The sequence below is a fragment of the Orycteropus afer genome, unplaced genomic scaffold, assembly GCF_000298275.1.
Source record: "Orycteropus afer afer isolate SDZICR_OR568_19922 unplaced genomic scaffold, OryAfe1.0 scaffold00148, whole genome shotgun sequence".
Classification (NCBI taxonomy): Eukaryota; Metazoa; Chordata; class Mammalia; order Tubulidentata; family Orycteropodidae; genus Orycteropus; species Orycteropus afer.
This window is the reverse complement of record NW_006921735.1, coordinates 3,912,527-3,939,260: the sequence shown is the minus strand read 5'-3', so window position 1 is coordinate 3,939,260 and position 26,734 is coordinate 3,912,527. Positions and strand designations below refer to the sequence as shown.

The following is a 26,734-nucleotide window of genomic DNA, read 5'->3' as shown; positions in this document are numbered from 1 at the left end:
GAACCAGAGACACAAGTTGGCAAAAGAAGACAATTACAAACCAAAAAGAGGGAAAAAATAGTATAGTTACAGAACTTCTACATGGTGATGAAGTCAAGAGATTTGCAAGACAGAATGGACTATTCTAAACTCGAGGAGAAAACTATAAATCACAGGGTAACTTCAAAGAAAAATGATAAACTTTCACATCACAATAAAAAAGAGGACAAGGACAAATATTTAGCAAATACTAAAACAACAAAAACGAAGGAAATGGTAACACAATTCATAAACAAAATCAGCTCAGTGCAGAATATTATAGTGAACAAAGAAACCAGGAAAAAAAAGAAAAACATAACAAAATGACAGCAGAATTCATACTTGTTGATAACTACACTGTCAATGGATTAAATGCACCACTCAAGAGATGAAGAGTTGCTGAATGGATAAGAAAACATAATCATCGATATGCTATTTACAAGACACATACCTTACAGATCAAGACAAAAGTAGACTAAAAATCAAAGGCTAGAAAAAGATGCATCAAACAAATGGCAACCAAAAAAGAGCAGACTGGCAATATTAACTTCTGATAAAATTGACTTTAAGACAAAAACCACCATAAGAGACAAAGAAGGGCATTATACAATGATTAAAGGATCAATCAAACAAGGAGATATAACCATAATAAATATCTATGGACCCAATGAAAGAGCCCCAAAATGCATAAATCAGACTTTAACCAAATTGAAAAGGCAAATAAAAATAATCTATGACAAGATATTAGCCATGAAATACACCAAAAGCATTGCTTGTCGAAATCTTTGGAAAATGAAGCAAAGAGCTTTATAGGATTGACATAAGACTTTCACTGAAGCTCTCTTAAGGTTCTTTCATGAAGGCAAATAATATTGTTGCTAATTACATTTTTGGTTTAGATGAATTTGTAAAGTATTCTAAAGAGAGAACTTTCTCCGTATAGACTGAGAAAACATAGTATAAAAGTTGTTGTTGTTGTTGTTTTTTGCTGTCGAGTTGGCCCTGACTCATAGCGACCCCTCCTTGGGTTTCCGAGGCAGTATCACTACAGAAGTAGGATTGCCCAACCTTCCTTCTGAGGAGTGGCTGGTGGGTTTGAACCACCAGCCTTCTGGTGAGCAGTCAAGTGCCTTAGGCACTATGCTACCAGAGCTCCTAGTATAAAAGTAGGAATGGTCAAAAAACTAATAAAGGGAAAATAAAGATAGCACTTTCTATAGTCTATACAAAGTAATCAATGACTAGTAAACCTAACTTTCAATATATAAAGAGGCAATAGATAGAGTAGGGAAGTATGGAGACATACTCCAAGATAATGAAATTATTTTCCATATTTAGTAAATTTGATAAAAGCTTAAAATTAGACTAGTTAAACCAAATAATTAGATGAAGTTAAATAATGAAGAAAACCATTTGGGCAGCAAAAACTTTTCCATTCTAAAGTTTTTATGAATACTTAAATGTTTCCCAAGGATATTTCTCTTATATTACCCATGTATTGAAGAGATAGTTATCCAATTATTATAAATATTTTATATATTCTAATTTTTGCAAACAACAGAAAAATATTTTATGTATTACCCTATCTTCTAAGAATAAAGAGAGAAGCGATATGAAATAATGGATGTTAGCAGTGTTGTTGTTATGTGTCATTGAGTCGGACCCGACTCAAGGACCCCTCTTTGAGTTTCTGAGGTAGTATCACTACTGAAGTAGATTACCCCATCTTCATTCTGAGGAGTGGCTAGTGGGTTGGAATCACCAGCCTTCTGGTTAGCAGTCAAGTGCCTTAGGCACTACGCTACCAGAGCTCCTGATGTTAGCAGTAGCCCACTGCATGCAAACTGAACAGGAAGGCTCTTTCTAAATTGAACAATAGGAATTTAAACCTCACAGACATTCATGAATGAGAGAAGTATGCATGTAGTTGATGTTAGGTGCTGTCAAGTCAATTATGACTCATAATGACCCCATGTGACAGAGTGGAACTGTCCCATAGTGGTTTACAGGCTGTAAACTTTATAGGAGCACATCACCAGTTCTTTCTCCCATGGAGCTTCTTGGTGAGTTCGAACTGTCACATTTTCAGTTAGCAGCTGAGAGCTTAACTATCCATTAACACATGGTAGTAACACAAGGGAAAGGTGAATATTCCAGTGAACTGGAGAACACAGTTGCTGAAAATACACAACAAAGATGGTCTTTTTCATCTGTACCTAAAGCTGTCATAAACACACTAAAAAGCCAGAACATAAATATCCTTATTTTTTGCATACTTGTTCTAGTAGTGCTTTCACATATTCTATTGCCTATTTTACAGTTGAAGTGAAGGGAAATTTTCAGAAAAACAAATATGAACTGAATCTTTCCTGGAAAGATATTTTTCTTGACAACTAAACTAAGTGAATGTGATTTCTCCAATCAATATACTAATCATTCTAGATTTAATGATTTGATTTTGTGCTGCAGACTGGGAGGAAAAAAAAAAAAGCTGAGATGAGTTATTCACAATTCTCTACCCTTTTTTAAAAGGTAGTTAAACCTTTTCATCTAAAATTATATATATATATAAATTTGTTGTTGTGTTATGTGCCGTCAAGTTGAACTTGACTCATAGTGACCCCTCCTTGGGTTTCCGAGGCAGTATCACTACGGAAGTAGATTGCCCCATCTTCCTTCCGAGGAGTGGCTGGTGGGTTTGAACTGCCAGCCTTCTGGTCAGCAGTCAAGCACTTTAGGTACTACGCTCCCAAAGCATGTATATGTGTATATATATATATACGCTCATAGATTGTAGTGCCTAAAGCACTTGAAGGCTGGGGGTTCAAACCCACCAGCCCACCAGCTACTCCTCAGAAGGAAGGCTGGGCAATCTACTTCTGTAGTGATACTGCCTCAGAAACCCTTGGGTCCGACTCCATGGCACATGGCACATGGCACACAACAACAACAAATATATATATATTTTATATAAAATATATAATATAAACACTGAGAATATGATTCGAAAACCAGGACAAATCAGCCCAAAGTGTCTTGAAGTAAGTAGGAAGTAGGGTTCAGAGATGAAGAGGGTAAGAGTGAAAACATGTACCTTCCCAGTTTTTTAACCATACTGAGCTACAATCACATTTTTGCTCCTTTGCTGATTCTAAGCTGTGAAGGCTAGATATCATCAATCCCATTTTACTTCCTGTGTGGTAGTTCAGTTTGTGTGTCAACTTGGCTGGGCCTGGTTGAGTGGCTGGGCAGCTGATGAGACTGGTAATCAACTCCATGGTGGAATCTACTATGAGCAGCTGAGTACCTGCCTTTGGGAATGTGGTCTGCTTCCTGTATATAAGCAGAAGCCTTGGCAAATGGTCTACAGTTTATGGCATGCTTGGATCCTGCACGTAGTCATGTCATTGTTCAGCAGCCTGCCATGCTCTGCTGACCTTGGAACTTACAATGGACTTGAATTAATGGTTACCATGTGGTTTGGTAACATCAGGACTGTCCCTTTCTACTTGTCATCCTTGGGCTTGTCAACCTCAGCAGCCAGAAGTGTCTAAGTGATGAAAAGCCTCCAGCTTCAATGGGCTGGGAGTAGGAGGCAGAGCTGAAGCCCAAGGCTGAGGGACTTTCACCTAGGGCCTAGAGCTTGGCATTTTGAACTTGGACTTAAAGCCTCTAAATTGTAAGAATAAACTCCTATTTGTTTAAGCCATCTCATTTGTGGTATATTCCTGTCAGAGAGGCACTAGGTAACCAGAACATCCTGCTTCTATGAACAGAAACTTGAATTTCTAGAAATGCTAAATATATTTAAATCCCAAGGAAATAATTTGGATCATCTGCAAAAAAATTTCATAGGAAAATTTTACATATTTTATAAAATATATATGTTTGTGTTTGTATGTAGTTTTTTTTGAGATAGCATTTTTGGGGAGCTCTGGTAGCATAGTGGCTAAGGCACTTGACTGCTAACCAGAAGGCTGGCTAAGGCACTTGACTGCTAACCAGAAGGCTGTCGGTTCAAACCCAACAGCCACTCCTTGGAAGGAAGATGGGAAAATCTACTTCCATAGTGATACTGTCTCAGAAACCCAAGGAGGGGGCGCTATGAGTCGGGTCCGGCTCAAAGGCAAACAACAACTACAAGAAGTATTTTTTGCATTAATTATTCTTTGCCATCTTTTATTTTCTTTGACTGGTGTGATGAATCAAGTTGAGAGCATCATGAGGATAGTTTATAATAATCATATATAATTCCATGCAAATACCCATGAATGAATGATATGTAGTTTCTAATTGTAAATTATTTCTATAACTGTAAGGAATACCCAAAGTAAACATATTAAATATTAGGAAATCCTGAGAATGGCATACCTGTTTTAAAAGTGTGTAGTTGGAGCCATCAGTGCTGATCTTCCTTATTTCGTGATGATCGGCTAGAATAAGAAAAGGCTCTTCATCTGATACAAAGACAAAGAACAAAGTAGACTGTTTTAATATTAATGGTTTTCAACTCTGCTTAGTTTCAGGAGCAATGTAACTTCAAATGTAGTGCTCCTCTGGTAAATCAATGATTAAAAATTCATACCAAGCACCTTATTTAGCTGGTACTTGGGAGCATCACCAGGATGGTTCAAACAAAACAAAATTTATGATAAATGTGTATACTTATATGAAAGTATCCATTAATAATAAAATGATAAGTCAGAGATACCCAGGATAAACAGAAAATCTAGATAATTCTAACTGTATTCCCTTTTCCCCCTCAAATTTCTTTAATATTCAATTTATTTGGAATAAGTAGAAAAGATCTGCTGCTATAATGGATATTTTAAATGAATTTTAGGAAAGGAAAATCTAAACCTACCTTAGAAACCTACCAAAAAAAAAAAAAAAAAAACCACTGTGCTCAAGTCAATTCTGACTCCTAGAGACTGTACTGGGCAGAATAGAACTACCCCACAGAATTTTAAGGGTTCTAAATCTTTAAAGAAGCTGTGGAGCAATGGTGGGTTCAAAAGTACCGACCTTTTATATATCAAGAAAATGCTTTAACCGTTACACCATCAGAGCTCCTTGGAAATCTACAGTACAGCTAAATTCCAATTAGAAAATAACACAGTTATGCTCTCAAAATGACTTTGACAGAAAATAAGAACATCATTGCCTACATGAATTCTGTTCATCTGCCTGAGGGCTTTCCAAATAATTTGTGAACTTCTCATTCTAGAATCCTAGCTTAACTTTACTTTTCTTTACGAGTCTTATTTTTCAAACACTCAAAAATATTTATTTCTTTGTTATGAGCTGTCTCAGTGAAGTAAAACGTCTTGTTTGTTTCAGAATCTAGAAAAGAACATCCTGAGAATTTGACTATGCTCCATATATGAAAGTTGGTATTTCTCTACCTTCTACTTCTCTAGATAGGGTTTCTCTTAAGAATTTATTCTGAAACAAACTGTGTAAAGAAAAGCTATCCAGAAAATTTTGCACAGTGTATTTATCTGAATATGCATTTGAATAATTTAAAGTCAACATAACCACATTTTCAATTGTTATAATGCCGGGTCAATTCATTAAAAATATGTTTAAACTCTTGTTAATCATCTTTTTTCTTTTTCCCCCCCTAAGATGCATTCATATACTTAGCTGCCAGGTAAGTAAATTGATTGTTGGCAATAATTAGAAAAAACATTGCTAGACATAGTCACACTATATAATTGATGCAGATTTTATTATAAATTATTTATTACTATAGAGTTATTTGTCCTATGTGTTTGTTTTTGCCCTTTGATTTCATAGTAAATGGATAATATGTAGGATATTATATTAATAGATCCCTGGGTGGCACAAATGGTTCATATTCAACTACGAACAGAAAAGTTAGTGGTTCGAATACAACCAGGAACATCACAGAAGAAAGGCCTGATGATGTGTTTCTGTGAAAATAATAGCCAAGAAAACCTAAGGAGCACAATTATACTCTGTAACGTGTGGCATCTCTGTGAGTCAGAATCAATTTGGCAGCAATGAATTTATTTTTTGTTTTATCTTGCACTATGTTTCAACATAGCTTATTTCAAGAATAGAATCATGTGCTTGACACTCCCCTCTATTACGAATTATTATGAATTCTGTTCATCTGCCTGAGGGCTTTGCCCCTATTATTGGTAATCATCCCAATGTTCCTGTGGAGCCTAAACGGAGATTTAGAATCCTTTTCAACACGGAATAGGCTCTGAAGTTGAAGGTCCCTTGCCATCTGTCATGAATTGAATTGTGTCCCTCCAAAAATATGTCAATTTGGCTGCCCCATGAGTCTCTGTAGTTTCTCTGAGGTAATGATGTAATATGGCAGTTAGGTGATGATTTCCCATGATGTGATCTGATGTGATAAACCAATAGTTCTAAAAGGATTAAGGTGGGATATAACATCCTTAATCCCATCACAGCCTTGATAAGGGTAGTTCCCCTGGGGTATGACTTGCAACCCATTTTATCTTACAACAGGTAAAAGGAGAGAGACATGAACACAGAGTTGGTGTCTACTATCACCAAGAAAGAAGAGGCATGAGCAGAGCTTGTGCTTTGGACCCAGAGTCCCTGAGCTGGGATTCTCTGAGGACCGAGACACAGAGAAAGAAAACTTCCCCTACAGCTGGTGGTCTGAGCTTGGTTTTATAACCTCCTAAACTGTGAGAGAATAAATTTCTGTTTGTTAAAGGAATCCATTTGTGGTATTTCTATTATAGCAGCACTAGATAACTAAGACAGAATTTGGTACCAGAAGAATAGGGTGCTTCTCTAACAGATACTTAAAATGTGGATGCAGTTTTTGTATTGGGTAATGAGTAGAGGCTGGAAGATTTCTAAGATGCTTAGTAGTAAAAGTCTCGACTGTTTTGAAGAGACTCAATTTGGATGAAGACTCACGAGAGGGAGGATAGCTGTAACACCAGAGATGGTGCAGACAGCAAGAAGCTGTTGTTGTTAGGTGTCGTTGAGTCATTTCTGACTCATAGTGACCTTATGTAGAACAGAACGAAACACTGCCAGCTCCATGATCCTTGCTATACCCATCATTGTAGCCACTGTGCCAATCCATCTTGTTGAGAGCCTTCCCCTTTTTGGTTGACCCTCCACTTTACTGTGCATGATATATCCTTCTCCAGGGAGTGATCCCTTCTTACAACATGATCAAAGTAGGTGAGCCAAAGTTCTGGCCATTCTTGCCTTCAAGGAGCATTCTGGCTGCACTTCCTCCAGGACAGATTTGTCAGTTCTTTTAGCAGTCCACGAAACTCACAGCATTCTTTGCCAACACCACAACTCAAAAGCAGTGAGAAGCAGTGGCAGAGAGACTGCAACAGCAGAACAAAGTGCCAGGCACAAGACAGAGCTGGAGCTGACCCATAGAGCTAAAGAGCTGAATGCCTTTGGCAGGAGGCTTCCTGGAGGAGTGGGATATCTTCATGTACTTGTCCTCAGAGTTAAGCTTCCTGACCCACAGAGTTACAGAGCTAGGTGTCTTTTGGCCAAGGCTTCCTGGTGGAGTGTGGTGACGACTCAGAGCACTAATTGGTACAGCTAAAGAGTTTTGTAACACTTTCCAGAGCAGGGTATATGCCAGGCTGGCCTCTTCAAGAGACCAAGGAAATAGGAAGGATTAGGTGAAGACACAAGGAAAACAGGAAGCAGAGCTGCCTCTTTCTAAAATGGAAGACTACAACCTCTGGGGTTTCAAAGGGTAGAACCATCAAGCTTGCTAGGTCACTAAGGATGAGGCCATAGCTTCTTTTGTTTCAGAGTCAGATATTCCCCACCTCTGAAGTGTAGGGCTGCTGTTCATGAGTGCCAATTGATGGGGCCAGATCTGCTGCTCAGAGCTGACTGCCAAGCCCAAGGGGCAGAAGAACAGGGCTTGGCAGAGCTGGAGGGGTGAGGTCACCACTCAGATGGATTAGGAGAATGAGGCAGCCAAAAACTGAGGGAGCAGAGTTGCCATTCCAGTGGGCCTGGAAGGCAGAGCTGAAGCCCAGGGTCCACAGGCCTCTAGTAAATGACCAGAGAACATGGCTAACACTGAGAGTCTAGAGGGTAGGGCCATTGTCTATGTGGTTCAGAGAACACAGGATTGAGAGCTCATGTAAATTGTTCTGCTGTTTTTTTTTTTTTTTTTTACTTCCTTCATGTTATCCTTTCTTTCTTTCCACTTTCTACCATTTTTAGTGGAAATGTCTACCTTGCACCTATTCCACCTTTGTACTTTAACAAACAAGAAAAACCAAACTCACTGCTGTCAAGTCAATTCAACTCATAGTGACCCCTCCTTGGGTTTCTGGGTGGTGTCTCTACGGAAGTAGATTGCCCAATCTTCCTTCAGAGGAGTGGCTGGTGTGCTTGAGCCACCAGACTTCTGGTTAGTAGTCAAATGCCTTAGACACTATATCACCAGAGATTGAGAGGCAGATAAATTGTAATCTAGATTAACAGATGAAGAGGAAATTGCCCTGGATGGATTTTGGACTTCAATTTAAGACTTTTAGGATATGATGGGATGAAAGTGTTTTGCATCTGGCAAGGACATGGATTTTGGAGGGCCAAAGGTTGGAATGTCATGGATTGAATTACATCCCCCTAAAATATGTATCAACTTGGTTGGACCATGATTCTCACTGGTTTGGCAGTTATGCAATGATCTAATGTGGCAGTTATGTGATGATTCCCCATGATACAATCTGATGTGATAAACCAATCAGTTGCAAGAGGACTAAGGTGGGATGCAACACCCTTAATCTCATCTCAGGCTTGATTTGATATAACTGGAGTTTCCCTGAGGTGTGGTCCATAACACCTTTTATTGTAGAAGAGATAAAAGGAAGGATAAATGAGCACAGAGTGGGAAGACCTACTACCAACAAGAAAGAACCAGGAGCATGTCCTTTGGACCCAAGGTCCCAGCACTGGGATCCTCCTAGGATTAAGAGACACTGAGAAAGAAATCCTTTCCCTAGAGGCAGCACTCTGAATTCAGACTTCTAACCTAGTCTTCCCCTGTAGCTGGCACTCTGAATTTGAACTTCTAGCCTCCTAAACTGTAAGAGAATATATTTGTTTGTTAAAGCTATCCACATGTGGTATTTCTGTTATAGCAACACTGGATAACTAAGACACCATCCTAGTTGATATAGTTCTAAATCCATAAATATAAAAGTAATCAGGTATATCCTACCTCAATATTTAGGAACTTTTTCTCTTTATGATTTAAATATGCATTGTTAAACATAATCTGGCCTCAAATAGATATCTGTACACCCATGTTCATCACAGCACTATTCACAATAGCAAAGGGATGGAAGCAAACTAAGTGCCCATCAAGAGAGGAATGGATAGCAAAACTATGGTACATACACACAATGAAATACTATAATACTAAAGAATAATGTAGAATCTGAAAAACACCACATAATATGGATAAACTAGGAGAACATTATGTTTAATGAAATAAGTCAATCGCAGAAGGACAAATATTGTATTAGGTCACTATTGTAAAAAGTCAAGGAAAGATTTATATATGTGTGGTAATTAAATTTGTATGCCAACTTGGCTGGGCCTGGTTGAGTGTCTGGGCAGCTGGTGGTAGTTATTCCCCATGATAAGACTGGAAATCAACTCCATGGTGGGATCTACCACATGCTGCTGAGTAGCTGCCTTTGGGATGTGGTCTGCTTCCTGTATATAAGGACAAGCTTTGATGATAGTCTCTAGTTTATGGCAAGTTGGACCCTGCATGAAGCTGCATCATTGTTCAGAAGCCTGCCATGTTCTGCTGAACTGGGGACTTATAGTGGACTTGAATTAATGGCCTCCTGTGCGGTTTGGTAATATTGGGACTGTGTCATTTTACTTGTCAACCTTGGGCTTGGCAGCCTTCGCAGACATTAGCTGTCTGAGTGAAGAAAAGCATCCAGCTTCAGTGGGCCTGGAGCTGGAGGCAGAGCTGAAGCCCAAGCCTAAGGGGCTTTCACCCAGCCCCTAGATCCTGGCACTTTGAACTTGGAGTTAAAGCCTCCAAACTGTAAAAAAATGAATTCCTGTTTGTTAAGGCCAACCCACTTGTGGTATATATTCATGTCAGAGCGGCACTGGGTAACCACAACAATATGGAATGAATATTTCTTTGTTGTTTACCAAGGATAGGAAGGGAGGAAAAGGAAAATTGCTAGATAGATAAGAGATGAGTACAGATTTGGATGAAGGCAAAGGCAATATACTAAAAATGAGTGACCAACACAGTGACACTAAGGAAAAGGAAGACACAAAAAGGTGCAGAAGAGGCACAGATAATAAAGATAAACACTTACATACACAATACTGCATTATCAGTAATAACAAATATTAATTTATAGGTAAATACATAGGTAGACAGGCTGAATGGTCAAGTATGTCTAGGCAAAACGCAATATACTCACAAACATATATAAGGTTGGCAGATGTTATTGCTGCATACATATTTGTATATGCCGTAAGAATGTACATATAAACTGAACTAAAAGGAGGCAAAGTTATGATAAATTCTTAGCCAAATCCAATCACTCTGAGTGAGCAAGTTGTTGGACCTGTGGGCTCAGGACTATGGTCTCAGGGGGCATCAAGCTCAATTGGCATAACATACTACACAAAAACAGTTCTACATCCTACTTTGGTGAGTAGCTACTGGGGTCTTAAAAGCTTGCAAGGGGACATCTAGAACCAATAGTTGGTCTCTCCTCTACCCAAGCAAAGAAGAATGAAAAAAAAAAAAAAAAAGATGTAATCACAGCCTGTATGACCATGAAACCAGAAGAACTAGATGGTGTCTGGCTACCATCATCAACCTCTTAGAAAGGGATCATTGCAGGAGATCCTGGATAGAGTGGAAGAACAATGTGAAACAAAACTAAAAATCATAAAAAAGAATAGGCTTAGTGGTCTGCTATATAGAGACTGGTGAAATCCCCAAGACGATGGCCTCTAATCACTCTTCAGACCTGGAACGGAACTCACTCCTGTTGCTTCCAGCCAAACAATAAACAAGCATATAAGGTGAACATTTACATCAGGTAACTACACTCTTTAGAACAATAAATGATGAGAGATTAGAAGGGCAGTATTTGCATAGGGAGATAGCTCCAAAGGCAGAAATGCATAGGAAAAGACACAGGGAAAAGGTAACTGCAAGAAAGAAATGGGAAGAGAGCTGTTAAATTATGGAGATTGTAGTTAATGTTATGAAACAAAACACCTATGAACTGTTGTATAGAAAATGAATTTTCTCCGTGAACTTTCACCCAAATCACAATTAAAATAATACTAATAATCTGGCCTTCCTTTTCTTAAAAGATTTATCCTTCTGTTACACTTATTTTTGCCATTCAAAATTGTTATTTATATCTAAAGGGAAATAACTATGGTATGGATAAATAATATAACAAGGCCCAAATTTTAATTGTTAGCATTCATCTTTGCCCAACAATCTTTTTTAAAGGTTTTAAAGTAATGGTAACGTTGACCAAAATTTCTTCTCCTTTTTCTTTGTATGTAACTAAATACATAATATAGCAAGCAGTAAGCTAACCAAAAGCAGATAAGTAAGTAGATAAAACAATGTGCTTGAAAAATTAATTCTGGAAATAGTATTCCTAGAATAAGAGTGGAATGGAAAGTCGAAAGAGTTTCTTTCTTTCCTCCTAACATGCAAAATTTTACCAGGGACAAGAACCACACTTTCTAATTCCTATCCCAGGTATTCATTTCATGAAAACAGATGAGAAAATATATAATACTCTCAGTGTTGTCACGTTAGTGCTCACACACTGACATTGGCAAATGCCATTTGACTCATTATGCTCAAAAACAAACTAAGGTGACTTGAGATATATATGTTTAATGCATTGAGTATTATGCACCATTTTGTGTTCATTTTAAGAATCAAATATTTGATTTGTATTATTTTAATGTGTGTAATTTTCTCCCGTAATGGATTAAATACTTTCAAGTTATAGACCTTGCTTTATTGAACTTTCTATTTTGAAAAGTCAAACACACAATTTAGAATATAGCAGAAGTTTAGTAAGTATTTGATGAATCAATAAAAGAATTGAAATAGTCTTATATAGTGTATTTATTATTATAATTACAGGCACACATTGCTTAAAGTCCATTGGGACAATTTCTGACTGCATATATGAATGTGGTCCCTTTAAGTTTTTTTTTTTTTTTAAAGAAAAATAACTCTCATTTTGCTTATTATTTCCCTTTAATGATTTTGAAAACCACAAACCCCAGAGTGAAGGAGCAGTAGGGCTCAGGATGCACCACAGTCCCCCACAGAACCTCTTCCTCCTCCTCTTCCTAGCTCCATTCATCCACCTGGTAACCATGCAGCATTTTGCACTTGGTGCAGGGCAGCACCTGCTGGCAGCTTTTCTACTCCTGCTTAGGTGTTGGAAGCACTGATAGGGTCCAAGTTTCCTGTGGGGTCTTAGCTCTGGGCAGTGGTGGCAGTGACTACCCAAGATCAGGAAGCACCCCACACTGACAAGGTGGTGGCTGCCAGGGTCATCACTGCCAGCTGCACTCTTGGCACCCACAACCTGCTCCCCTCCCAGTTCCTGCAGCCACCTCTCCATGCCCCCATGGGCCCTCCCCTTATGTCCAGACTATCTGTTTGCCAGATCATCACCCATTAGGCCCAGTCACACACCAGGCAAGGCCGACCTCATGTATCCAGTGGATACCACTCTTGGGATTTGTCCAGTTGGTTCCCATGAGGTTTTAATATAATAGGCTTTAGAGAAATTTAATTATGGATTGTGCAGGATTGCCTTTATATAATATGGTGTTCACATAATGTCCAAATTACATAACATCTGTTTCACATAAATTATCATGGACGTTAAGGAATGTATATCTGTACTATAATTATTGGAGTTACTGGTGGTGCAAACAATTAACATGCTTGACTGCAAATTGACAGGTTGGAGTTTGTGTCTACCAAGAGATGCCTCAAAACAAATGCCTGGTGACCTACTTCTGAAAAATCAGCCATGGCCCATGAAAACTACACGGACCATGTTGTTGTTGTTGTTATGTGCCGTCGAGTCAGCCCCAACTCATAGTCATATACTCATATACTCATAGACTCATAGCGACCCCTCCTTGGGTTTCCAAGGCAGTATCACTATGGACCAAGGCAGTATCACTATGGAAGTAGAATTGCCCAACCTTCCTTCCGAGGAGTGGCTGGTGGGTTTGAACTGCCAGCCTTCTGGGGAGCAGTCAAGTGCTTTAGCCACTATGCTACCAGAGCTCCTACACGGACCATAGTTCTACTCTGATATATATAAAGGTGCCATGAGTGAGAATCAATTCCATGACAACTGTTTCAGGTTTTTGTTATTATTACTATTATTGTTACCTGTAGCTTTCACAGACATACATGAAGGGCAGAGAACAGTAGGAAAATATATTACCACACTATCACAATAGAGTCCATAATAATCTTGGCTGAACTTATTCCCAGAATTCTGCGACTCAAGAAGAAGCAGTGCCAGATAGTTGTATTTGCTCATGAGCACTCTCAACATCCAGTAAGCACTTAATAATTCACAAGACTATAATGAAATGTTATCACAAACAATGCAGTATATTTACAGGATATAAAATCACAGTAAGATAGAGTCCCATAAATGGAAAAATATAGAAGAATTTTGATATATCAGGATCAGCAAGGAGGAGTGAATTCAATAAGAAAGGCTATAAAATTCTGGGTCTATATAAGTAACTGGGGTTAAATTGGTAGGCAAGTTCAATTTGATACCTGAGAGTGATTTGCAGCCATTTGGGTTATCAGGTTGTATTTCATACCCCTCTGTACAGAGGCACTTGTAGGTTCCGTATGTATTGATGCATTGCTGGCTACAGGGAAAGCCCGAAGAACATTCATCAATGTCTACACATGTTTTACCATTATCCTTCAGTTGGAATCCAGGCCAGCACTTGCACTGGGGAAAGAAAAATGATAATAATTGATTCATATTTTTGTCACTATCTTCTACAATTGGAAAACCCTTTAGCATGACTCAAGTAAAAAAAAAAAAAAAAGACTAAATTATGTCAGGTTTCTCTGTCTCCAAGAAATTAAGCTTTAATAAAAATTACATATGTTTATATAAAAAGTTCCATGTTAAAAAGCACTCTCCCAAATCTCTTTATTTGCTCTTCTAAGGTTGGCAGTAATTTAAAAATTAATTGACTTCAAATTCAGGTGACTAGAGAATAGCAAACCAGAAAATAGAATCACACCTTCAACTTTTTTTTGTTCTTTTTCCTTTACATTATATTGTCTTTTCAGAAGACTTTAACAATGGAAAGAATGACTCCATATATAGAGTATTGAAGACTTCAAACATGGTAAACATGGTCATATACGTTATTTCATTGGACCTTTAGAGAAAATCTATATTATAGATATTATTATTACTGTTTACTGCAGAAAACCAGAAGAACTGAAGGTGAAATTCTCAAGATAACATAACTAGTAGGACAGCTGAGACTCACTGACATCTTTTTAACACAGAGAAGACCACAATTAAGAAGCTCTGGTGGAGCAACAATTAAGCACTTGGCTGCTAACAAAAGACTTGACAGTTCAAACCCAGACAGCTATTCTTTAGGAGAATGGTGATCTGCTCTCATAAAGATTACAGCTAGAAAACCCTATGGGACTACTCTACTCTGTCAGACATGGTTTCTATGAATCAAAATTGACTTGACAAGACATAGCAGTAATAATATTCAATATTTATTGAATGAGTCTGATTTCATATGAATTTTGGTGTAGTCTACTGTAATAATTGTTGTTGTTATTTTCCATCAGACTCGACTCATAGCGACCCCTCCTTGGGTTTCCAAGGCAGTATCAGTACAGAAGTAGATTGCGCAACCTTCCTTCTGAGGAGTGGCTGGTAGGTTTGAACCTCCAGCCTTCTGGTTAGCAGTCAAGTGCCTTAGGCACTACACTACCAGAGCTCCTACTGTAATAATAGTAATACACTTTTTTTTTCCTACAATTAGATATGTCTGTATCATTTATGACCTTTTTTTTTTTTTCAGAATTACTGTCAAATTCAATATGTCCCTGTGATAATGGTGTGTGATATTTACCAACTGGCATTTGAATAAAAGCATCATATACTATATGTTTTTGCTTCTCTGAAAATGATGTGGCACTTTGATAAGTCACTTTGGTTCAATTTTCAGTCTTTGGCAAGTTATTGATGAAAATTATAATTAGAGAAATTAACTTGAACTTTTTCACACGGTCATAATCATATTAACTTTCACCAAGTATATTTAGTGTCCTTTATATAAAAGAATCTGGGAATATAGTACCTAAGGCATTTGACGGCTAACCAGAAGGCTGGCGGTTCAAACCTATCAGCCACTCGTCAGAAGGAAGGTTGGGCAATTTACTTCCATAATGATACCACCTCAGAAACCCAAGGAGGGGTCGTTACGAGTCTGATCTGACTCGATGGCAGTGTGTTGCATTGTTTTGAATGGTGAAGAAAGACTTTTAAGTTTTTAAAAGGAGCTCATGTTCAAGAGTTAGCCACAGTAAATACTTCATAATCTGGATCATTTAATGGAGGGTCAAAACAATAGTATATTTTTGTGTCTATTGGAAAAAAAAAAAAAAGTCATATGTCTATATCATAATCAGTGAACAAATATTGAGGAGTAGGATTTTTTTCTTTTTTTAATTTCAGAAAGGTGTTTCTTATTAGAAGGACATCAACATCAACTTTACCTATAAGTGCTCGAAAGATGAATAAATACCTTTTCCTATATCCCTTCTGGAAGGAATGGATTCCTTTAGGCTATTAGTAGTTTCACCTTTACACTTTATACCAATATTTATCTAATAATTCTCAGCAATTATGTGTGTGTGTGTGTATGTGTGTTTGTATTTCTAGCCACCAGAAATCACTAGAAAATCAAGCAGAGCCATGTATCTCAAATGATCCTCACGAGGCAGGAGCCAAGATGGTGGTTTAGTCGGGCACACCATGCTGTTCCTCTACAGCAAAGACTCAAAAAACCAAGTGAAATACATGCAGAGGACAATCCTGGAACTCTCAATATCAAAAGGAAAGATAAAGAGTTGAACTGAACACTGACTAGAAGGAGAAATTGAATAAACACAGAGAAGGAGTCATACAGAGTGGAGGAACTCTGCCAGCCATTCAGGCTCAGCATTGCCTTCTTGAGACAAAACCAGCAACAATCCTGGATGAGGAGCACAGGAAGGCAACTTCACGGCATCTCTAACACAGAGAAACTGAGTACACACATGCAGATGGATGCAAGGTGAGAACTTAACATGGATCTTAAGAAGGAAAGCACAGAAAGGATGGTGAGAGTTCCAAGGATCCTGGAGTTCAGGGTAGAGAGCGAGCCTGGATACAGAGTCAGATTTACTCAAGAGCAGTGGTCTCTGATCATTAGGGTAGATTATATGCACAAATTAATAGATTCCTCACCCAACTGAACTACAGGCAGCCATCCTTCCTCACAATTAATCAAGGCCAGTTCCCAATTGCTGACTGCTGCCAATGAAAAGTGCTCAGATGACCTCTCCTGGTGACTTGAGGAGCACACTACCCATCACTCCAAATTCCTGGTGACTAAAGGTACGAATTCTTCTGTCCCTATAGCTCTGACTTCCAAAGACTACAGAGCTTTCCCTTCCCCGCTACTTTCTCCCCACACCCCAGTTATCCCTATCTGCCATACTTCTCTTTGCCAGCACAATGAGCAGCTGTAGATGCAGTGCCCATATCTGCGTGACCACATCCCCCACTCTATGACCCACTTCCTTGAGCAGCATAGGACAGCTTCAATGACCCTGACTGTTTGACCACTTCCTCACCTGGTGTCTCATCCCTGTTGAATAGCACAGAACTCTTCTGCCAACCTCAACAACCCAACCTTGACTCTTGACAGATTAATCCTCCATGAGCAGCACAAGATCACTCACATGACCCTGATGGCTTATCCCACTCTCTCAGCTGGTGACTTGCCCCCTGAGCAGTGCAGGATTCCTCTGATTGCCCTGTCCTCCTAACTTTTCCTCCCGTCTTTCCAGAGGTCTAGGAACATACTGTCCACTCTGCTCTTGCTTGGCCACCTGACCCTCCAAGCAGTGAGGGATGCTCTCATGACCTTGCCCTGTAGCCTGGCGAACCCTGCTGCAAACTCAGCAAGGGAAAGTGCTCAGGTGCTCCCCTCACCTGCACACCCACCACACCTACTACTCTAAACTCTTAACAATTGTCACTTCCCACTTCCTGCCACTGGGTCTATGACAGACAGCCAGCACCCATCCAATATGTCCTGTCACATCTTGCATGACCAGCAAAACAGAAAACTATACTCACAATATCATCACTGCCTTACCCACACAGAGACAGGTGGTGATAGCCCCAGCACTGCCAGAGTACCTATCAGCATTGCACAATCCCTTACCTGCCCAAATCTACTAAAACAAAGGAAAAAAAAATCTGGAAAAGGATGTAATCAATCAATAATGTGAATGGCTCAGAGACATTAGAAAATATCAAATCATATAAAGAAGGAGGATAAGACGGCTCAAGTAAATTACCAAAATAGAGGGCTAGAAACATTTTCTGAGGAAGACATGGTAATGGAACTACTCAATAAGGAATTCAAAATACTTAGACTCATCAGAGAGACCAAGCAAAACACAGACAACACTCTAGAGACATGCAGAAAAACAATTCAAAGACAAAAAAAAAAAAAAAAAATAGACAATTAGAAACCCATTCAGTAACAGTAACTAGAAATAAAGAAGATTAAAATATGAGAAATAGATAATTCAAGGACATAGAAGTAGAATTAAATCAATGGAAGAAATAATTTTACTGAGGACCAAGTGGAAAGAAAAGAATGAAGACAAACAATAAAGCTTAAGAGATATTAGAAACATTATCAAGAGGAATAATCTTTGCCCAACTGGAATTCCAGAACACAAGGAGACAAATCACAGAGAGAGTTTGAAAATGTTCCTAATATCATGAAAGATTAGAAGATTTCCATGCAAGAAGTTCTATGAACCTCATACAGGATAGACCCCAAAAGAATACTACCAAGACATATTATAATTAAAATTTCCATAACCAAAGAAAAAGAATTCTGAGAGCAGCTCCTTAGAAATGAAATATTACATACAAAGGAGCACCAGTAAGACAAAGCTCTGACCTCCTGGCATATAGAATGACATACAGAAAACTCTGAAATATAAGGATTGCCAACCAAGAAGCATAACTACAAAATTTTTCTTCTAAATATGATAATGAAATTACTACATTCTCAGATGAATAGAAATTAAGAGAATTTGTAAAAGTAGATTAATTCTACAAGAAATAAAAGGGAGTTTTTAAGATAAAGAATTGATAACACCATAAAACAACCTGAGATTAAAACACATAACAGCATCACTCAGATACCAACATAGATAAACAACTCTCAAAAGTAAAATAAAGGCTGGGGAAATGAAAACAGGGATACAGAGACATCAATCTGCAACTGAAAACAACTTCAAAACAAAAAGAGGGAACAATTGTGTAGTAATAGAATTTCCTTATCGAGAGGAAGTCATTGAGATATCAAGAAATAACAAAATGTTTAAACTTAAGATGAAACAGGTAAATCTTAGAATAATCACATTGAAAATTAATACACCAATTCACCAGAATAAAGAAAACCAAAAAGACTCAGTAAACACAAAATCAATAGAAATGAAGGAGATGAAAGGGCAATTCAAAACAAAAAGAACTCAGTACACACACAAAAAAGTATAATATAGAGTATAACATACAATTTACTGTAAATTCATATCTATAAATAATCATAGTAAATATGAATGGTTTAAATGCAATAGTCAAGAGACAGAGAGTGGCAGATGGGTAAAGATTGTAGAAGATAAACTAGGGGCAAACTTAGGGGTCCTAATTTACGTTATTTTTTACCAATCCAAATGCTTCTCATCATGTCTAACTCTCTGACAATATTACTTTCCTTAAGAAAATCCATCCTGTTCCCTATTTTAGTAAGTTAGGGAAAATTGGTGCTTATACTAGGACAATATAAATGAGAAATCGCACAGGATTAAAGAAAGTATCACTAAAAAACACAAGGAATTAGATCAGTTGATCATGTGCTCTGGAAGCCAGGAAGCTAATAGGCAAGACAGAGCAGTGCTGAAATTTAAGTCAAGTAAAAGGAAATTTTATATAATGTGTGCTGAATCCCTCTCAAACAGTATTAAAAATAAATATTCTATCAATGTTAATTGAATATCTGAAAATCATTTTGATTGCCTATTTTCAGGCTTAAAGAACTACTAATATCAAACAAATTTTGTGAATTAAACACATTTATAAAAAATCAATTTTTGACATTAAAATTGGTCATATTTTATGAATATAATACATAATTATATATTAAAATTAAAATATGGTTTTAAGGTTTATACCAATAAAAAAACAAAAAACCAACTACCATCAAGTTGATTCTGACTCATAACGACCCTATAAGACAGAGTAGAATTGCCCCCAGGTTTTAGAAGATGGTAAATCTTTACAGAAGCTGACTGCCTTATCTGTCACTCATGGAGCAGCTGGTAGATTTGAACTGCTGATCTTTTGATTAGCAGCACAATGTTTTAACCACAGTACCACTAGAGCTCCTTTAAGTTTTATAAAAACAAACTAAAAAACTTCCAACCTTCTGGTTAGCAGTCAAAGGGCTTAGTCATTGCGACACCAGAGCTGGCGGTCCTAACCCACCAGTCCCTCCTGGAAGAAAGATTGGGCAATCTACTTCTATAGTGATAACGCCTCAAAAACCCAAGGAGGGGTTGCTGTGAGTCGAATTGACTAGACAGCAGTGAGTTTGGAGTTTTGTTTGTATGGTAAGTTTTTAAAATTGGTTAATTGATACAATTTTTTATCTCTATTTCTGTAGCAAATCCACTAATCTTGTTTTAACAAAAGTATTTTTGCTCCTAAATAAAAGGCATTTGCAGGAAATTCTACCAGCCCAACTTTCAAAAATTGAGTGAAAGAAAAAAAAAAATAATCATTTGCATTTTCAAAGATAAAATATGCATTTATATTTAATAGAAAGCAGTTTAAAATTGTCTCATTCATTTAAAAACAAACATTTTTATGAGAATGATATTTAGATATATATTCAATGTCATTTCAATGTTTCTCTTTAGAGTTCTTTCAAATTTTTCAGACTTACGTACAAGAAAAAAAAAAAAAAACCCTCACTGCAGACTAGTGATTCGATTCATAGTGACCCCTTCTTGGGTTTCCGAGGCCATATCTCTATGGAAGTAGATTGCCCCATCTTCCTTTCTAGGAGTGGCTGAACCGCTAGCCTTTTGGTTAGCAGCCAAATGCCTTAGGCACTACGTCACCAGAGCTTGGAACAATGTTCATATTTTATAGATGTGGGAAAATTACTTTTCAGCATTCTAAGTGGTATTTGAGGAAAATTGATTGTTTTATTTCTAATGTGTACATTACAACTTACTTCCTATCCAGAAGTATATTTATTTTTACTTGGTAAATTATCCTTCCCATCAAAATAATATTCTTGTTTTAGTCAAATTTTATTACTCCCTTATGAGTAGTTAGATACATTGTGTTTGTTTTACAGCAAAGGTGCAAATTGTTCACAGTCCATAAGGTCTAAGTTTTGCATTTATAAGCAATATCCATTTTACTGCAGAATTTGGAGGAGGACTTTTTGTCACGTTCTACTGACATTGCAATAAGAAATAGGTTACTGGATAATTTTCCCTATTATCTGGAAAACAGAAACCTATTAACTGACATATTTTCCCAAAATAGTGTAAACAACTTGTTTGCATAAGCCTCTCATTTATTTTCCTATTGATAAATTTAAATACACAAAACAACATAGCATTTAAATATTTTTTTGAATCTTTGCTTAAATATCTTTAATTATTCTATTCTCAGCTCCTTCACATTTTTGTTTATTTCCCTCAAGAGAAGTTTTTTCTTTATTCATTAACTTTGACATTTGTACATAATTAAACCAAAAAAATTCAAACTCACTATTGTGCATTTGGTCCCAACTTACAGTGACCTCTCCTTGGACTTCCCAGGCAGTATCTCTACAGAAGTAGATTGTCCAGTCTCCCTTCCAAGGAGTGGCTCATGGGTTTGAACTGACAGTTTTATGGTTAGCAGTCAAATGCCTTAGGCACTACACCACCAGAGCTCCAATTATTTACAGTAATTATGTCAGATATTATATACAAAGATTTTTGAAAGAATAAATAGTTGTGTATATTTTAACTAAAATTCTCAAATCAGTATGTTGACCTTTCAGAGAAGTTAAGGTAAAAATACTGGAATTTTAAAGGCATTAATAAATAAATGCTTCTGTTTGCAAAATCTTACAAAGTAATTAAATCAACATGATTTACCACGGTTTTCTGAATGTATGATATCTGTTTCTGCCAAAACTACTTTTCCATGTGTGGAATTGCTGTTGCACTAAGAACATCTTATGTAAAGAAGTAAATGGTAACTTATGGAAACACTTATTTTTCATGCTATGTCACAAGGTGACCATTTGATAATGTATGATTTTTAGCTTTTCACTACTAAGGATGTTATGATAGATTGAAATAACCCAGAAAAAAATCCCAAAAGATCTACTTTGAAACATATATATATACATATAAATACAACTAAAGAATTGCTTATAAGCCTATGACTTAAAAATTAAACTAACTACCTGTAGTAATTCTGTGACACATTATCTGATGTATTCAAGAAAATTTTATATACTGATTGCACATAAGTCACCAAAAATATTTTCTTTTCCATTAAGTTTCCAAATATTTATTGCCAAATTTAATTATTTGATGTTTATTCATCTCATTAAGAAATATCATAGCTTATTTATTTTGTTTCTTTTTCCTTAAATATAGTGTTTTTGAGTGAGTCCATGTGTGTTTTAAACCTGTAAATCTAACCAATTCTTCTTGATCATACAATATGGAAGTACTGTTGTTGTCATTAGATCATCATCAATCTAGGCAAAACTTGAGAAAACATGTTTCAAAGGCCTAATGCTTCTGGATATACAAATCTGGACATAGTCTATTTTGCCAAGTTTTTTCTTTCCTCTTAAAGTATCATGTCCATAAATGTTCACAGTACTCCAAGTGAGTTCTGATCAGTGCAAACTCAGAATTAGATCTAACCACTGTAATAGTCTAATTGGCTTTAGATTGCCTCTATGTTTTATGCCTAAGGCACTTGACTGCTAACCAGAAGGCTGGCGGTTCAAACCCACCAGCCACTCCTCGGAAGGAAGGTTGGGCAATCCTACTTCCCTAGTGATACTGCCTCGGAAACCCAAGGAGGGGTCGCTATGAGTCGAGGCTGATTCGATGTCACATAACAACAACAACAACGTTTTATAGGAGCCATGCCATACGTTTTTTCATATAAAGCTGTACATCACTTAAAAACACTAATTTTCAAATGTATTGTTTATAGTGAGGTTTTTCTACACTTATATAACTTATTTCAAACCTAAGGTTGGGCAATCCTACTTCCGTAGTGATACTGCCTCGGAAACCCAAGGAGGGGTCGCTACGAGTCAGGGGGTGACTCGATGGCAAATAACAACAACAACAACAGTGAAAATTTTAATATTTTGTTAGTTTGCATCCATTATTGTAACATACTGAAATGGATATGTTTTCAATAGCTATTTCTGTCAATCATTTTTTTCAGTTAATCATCCTCTTAGGCAAATGGTACTAACAAAAAGCAAATAGGATGCTAGGTATGATTTATTTATAGTATGCCAGTACTAGTAATTGATGTTTTCTGCTTTTTTTTTTCCCATCCTTCTTACCTGAAAAAAAAAAAAAAATTGTATTTTTCAATGTTGTAGTAAATAATCTCTCCATTCCAGTTCAAAAATGCATGAGAAGGAAAACGAAGGAAAAGGAAAGTAATAGTTGCATACATATTTTCCAGCTATAGTTGTATCAGTAATTAGATACCAAAGAAGCTACGACAGTGCAGGGGTTAAGGCATTTACCTGTTAACCAGAAGGTCAACAGTTTGAACCTATGGGAGAAAGATGGGGCAGTCTGTTTCCATAAAGATTTATAACCTTGGAAGCCCTATGGGGCAGTTCTCTGTCCTATAGTGTTTATGGGGCAGTTCTCTGTCCTATAGTGTCTCTAAGAGTCAGAATCAATTCAATGGCAGTGCATTTGGTTTTGGTTTGGTAATTAGACACCGTGATCTTTTCAATTACCTCATGTGAATATGAAAGCTGGACAATGAAAAGAGAAGATAGAAAAAGAGTTGATGTATTTGAATTGTGGCCTTGGTAAAGAATATCAAATAACGCTTGGACTACCAGAAGAATGAACATATCAGTCTTAGAGGAAATACAACCAAAATGTTTTTTAGAAGTGAGGATGGTGAGAGTTCCACTCACTTAATTTGGACATAAACACTAACTCACTGCCACTGAGTCGGATCCAACTCATAGTGAGCCCTCCTTGTGTTTCCAAAGCAGTATCACTATGTAAGTAGATTGCCCAATCTTCCTGCCAAGGTGTGGCTGGTGGGTTTGAACCTCCATCCTCCTGGTTAGCAGTCAAATGTGTTATGTACTATGCCACCAGAGATCCTACTTTGGACATGTCATATGCAAATTACTGGAAAATGACATCATGATGATCAGAAAAGGGTCAGTGAAAATGGAGGACATCTTCAATGATTTATTCAGTGGCCACAACAATGAATAGCATTTAGCTGTGCTATATGATATGGTTGGTCACCATGAGTCAGAGACATCTCAACAGCAATTAACAACACTGCTCTTCCCTAGCTTATTATTTTTACTATTAGTATTATGGTCTGAATATAGTCACAAATAATTTCATTTGTTTTATCCTTTTGATTACTTTACCACAATTTTTATGCCACATTATAATTATTGTTTTCTTATATAGACGTATTCTGTTTAAATACTCTACAATATTTTGATACCCTTCAAGTTTTACAGCTATACTGAATTAAATGGTTTTCATGACCTTAAATTGTAATGTATCATCTAACTTGCTGTTACTGGTGAATACCCACCTTGTAACCAACTGGAAGGTCCTGACAGTCTTGAGAACATCCACTGACTTTCTTACTCAAACATTCATTTATATGGCAGTTTCTCTCATCTGAGCCATCACCACAGTCATCATTATTGTCACAAAGGCCTCCACTGGGAATGCACTTGCCATTTTTGCACATAAAAAAGGAACTGTTGCATGACTGCTCTGGAAAAACAAAAATAAAACAAGTGAAACATGAATAGCATGCCATTGTTTTATACTTCAGTTGTTGAAATAATTCACAAATATAACTTCTCTTTCAAAAATTATAGTTAATATGTGTATACATAGAATGTTGTACATTTAGCATAATATTTTATACATAAAACACAGCAAATAATGATTTCCATCAATACTTATGGCAAATTTAGCTTTATAATAAAAATTAACAATAAAAACTTCTTTAGTAAGATTAACACAATATTTCTGTCTTAATCTGTATTGTGAAAAATGAGTTCAAAAGTGTAATGATAGTTTGACATTTCCTTAAGTCATAGGTCTCTGACAAATATGTCACTAAAAATTAAGAAGCCAGAATTGGTAGATATCCCTAATTTTTTCTTCCTGGAAATATAACATTGACATTTTTAAGTCAGGGCATAAAAAAGACATTTGTAGTGAATAATAGCTATTCCAAATATAGCTATGGAAAGGAGTTCAGGTCTTGCAGCTACTCATAACCTGATGACTTGTACATTACTCATCACCATGCTGAAAGTAAACTTATTAACATGTAAACTATATGAGAAAAAATAATTGAGTTATCATAAAATGTGTGATTATGTATTCAGTCATTGTAGAAGTGAAGTAATAAATACATCAAAGTTGAATATGTATATCTTTCTGATTAAATGATATGTAATTAATTTTATTCTGCCTAAGTATGAATAATAAGTATTTAATTACTTAGCAAGTATCAGTTTCTTTTATGTTTGGATTTCCAAATAGACTCATAGAGGAAAAATATCTTCACATAAGATTTAAAAAAAAAAAAAAGAAAAGAAAAGAAAATATTAAGGTCAACATAATTTGGTGTAGGGGTGTTTCATTAGATCATGGCCTCTAATCCTCATATTTTTGGCACAAGCTTAAATTTTTAAAGCTAGTCTCAAAACAGAGTTGAAAACCAGGATCCTGTATTATGTGACTAGAAACTTCATGTGCATAATAATTTGCATTTCGTTTTACTGAATATATACCAGATTGAAAATTAGAGTTAACAATTTTGGCATTAATTTTTTTTTTTTAAATAAACATACTATTATAAGTTTTCTATACCTGCACTTTTGCACTTTGGGTTTAAAGGTGCTTCATCAGAATGGTCAAGGCAGTCAAAGTCTCCATCACATTGCCACTGAGTATTTAAAAGACATCGCCCATCAGCACAACTAAATTCTTCTGCACCACACTGCCGGTACCCTAGAGAAAAAAAAGATATGAACGTCTGACCATTCTACATAATAAATATTCATTAAAATTTAATCTTCTTACTGGGCACTATATTCCACTAACAATAAACATTGTAGATGACCCATAGCCCTATGAAGACTGTTTATCATTTCCTTCTGTGACAGCGGTCAAACTTATAAGAGAAATTTGTAGTTGGAGACTAAGTCTTAGGTCCAGAAAATAAAGTTGGAAATAAGGTACTCTCATTGTTTCTAGGTGAGAAAGTAAGAGCTCAACACTATTGAAAATACCATCTTGGTTTACCTGTGATCTACGTCCTAGAGATTTTCCTTTGTCTGGAAAACTAAAAATAATAAAAACTAGTAGAAATTTTTTTTTTAATATTAAGCTAGGTTAGGTATAGTTCCACAATATATGGAAAACTGATTATATCTATTTCTCTGATAATTGAATTATAATGATGATTCTTAGACACTTTATTGCAATATTTTTGTGTAAAAAATGACATTTAAAGTGTAAAGATATTGTGAAAATGAGAAAACTAAAATTTAATTTATAGAACAATAAGCAAAAAATAAATGGCAATTATTCTTTACATTGAAACTTATGTAATAAAAACTATTTGAACACATTATCATTTGTTAATATACATATCTATAATCATCTGTAAGTAAAACTCATTTAACTTGGGATTTTATGACATTTTAGATTTGAATTGTTTCTAAATACATCAACAATAAAAACCATCATTTCTATTAGAAACTTTTTGGTAAGTCCATCAAATGTTTTGAGTTTGGATAAAAGAGGTACAATTTTTATAGCTTAACTTTCCTTAAACAAAATTTTGGTGAAAAAATCACCCTCCTAAACTAGTAGTATTTCCTTACTTCTTATATGCCGTCGAGTGGGACCCGACTCATAGCGACCCCTCCTTGGGTTTCCGAGGCAGTATCACTACGGAAGTAGATTGCCCCATCTTCCTTCCGAGGAGTGGCTGGTGGG

General features: G+C 36.5%; 1 protein-coding gene across 1 annotated transcript in view; it reads right to left on the bottom strand.

Moving 5' to 3' along the window:
- LRP1B (LDL receptor related protein 1B) overlaps nt 1-26,734 on the bottom strand; it is a 1,967,638-nt gene that overhangs the window by 392,014 nt on the left and 1,548,890 nt on the right. Inside the window, exons 54-57 of the mRNA XM_007946050.1 lie at nt 25,601-25,741; nt 24,300-24,487; nt 13,877-14,060; nt 4,390-4,475 (exon numbers count right to left, since the gene is read on the bottom strand). Coding sequence (XP_007944241.1) covers nt 4,390-4,475; nt 13,877-14,060; nt 24,300-24,487; nt 25,601-25,741 — 599 coding nt within the window. The remainder of the gene's footprint in view (nt 1-4,389; nt 4,476-13,876; nt 14,061-24,299; nt 24,488-25,600; nt 25,742-26,734) is intronic.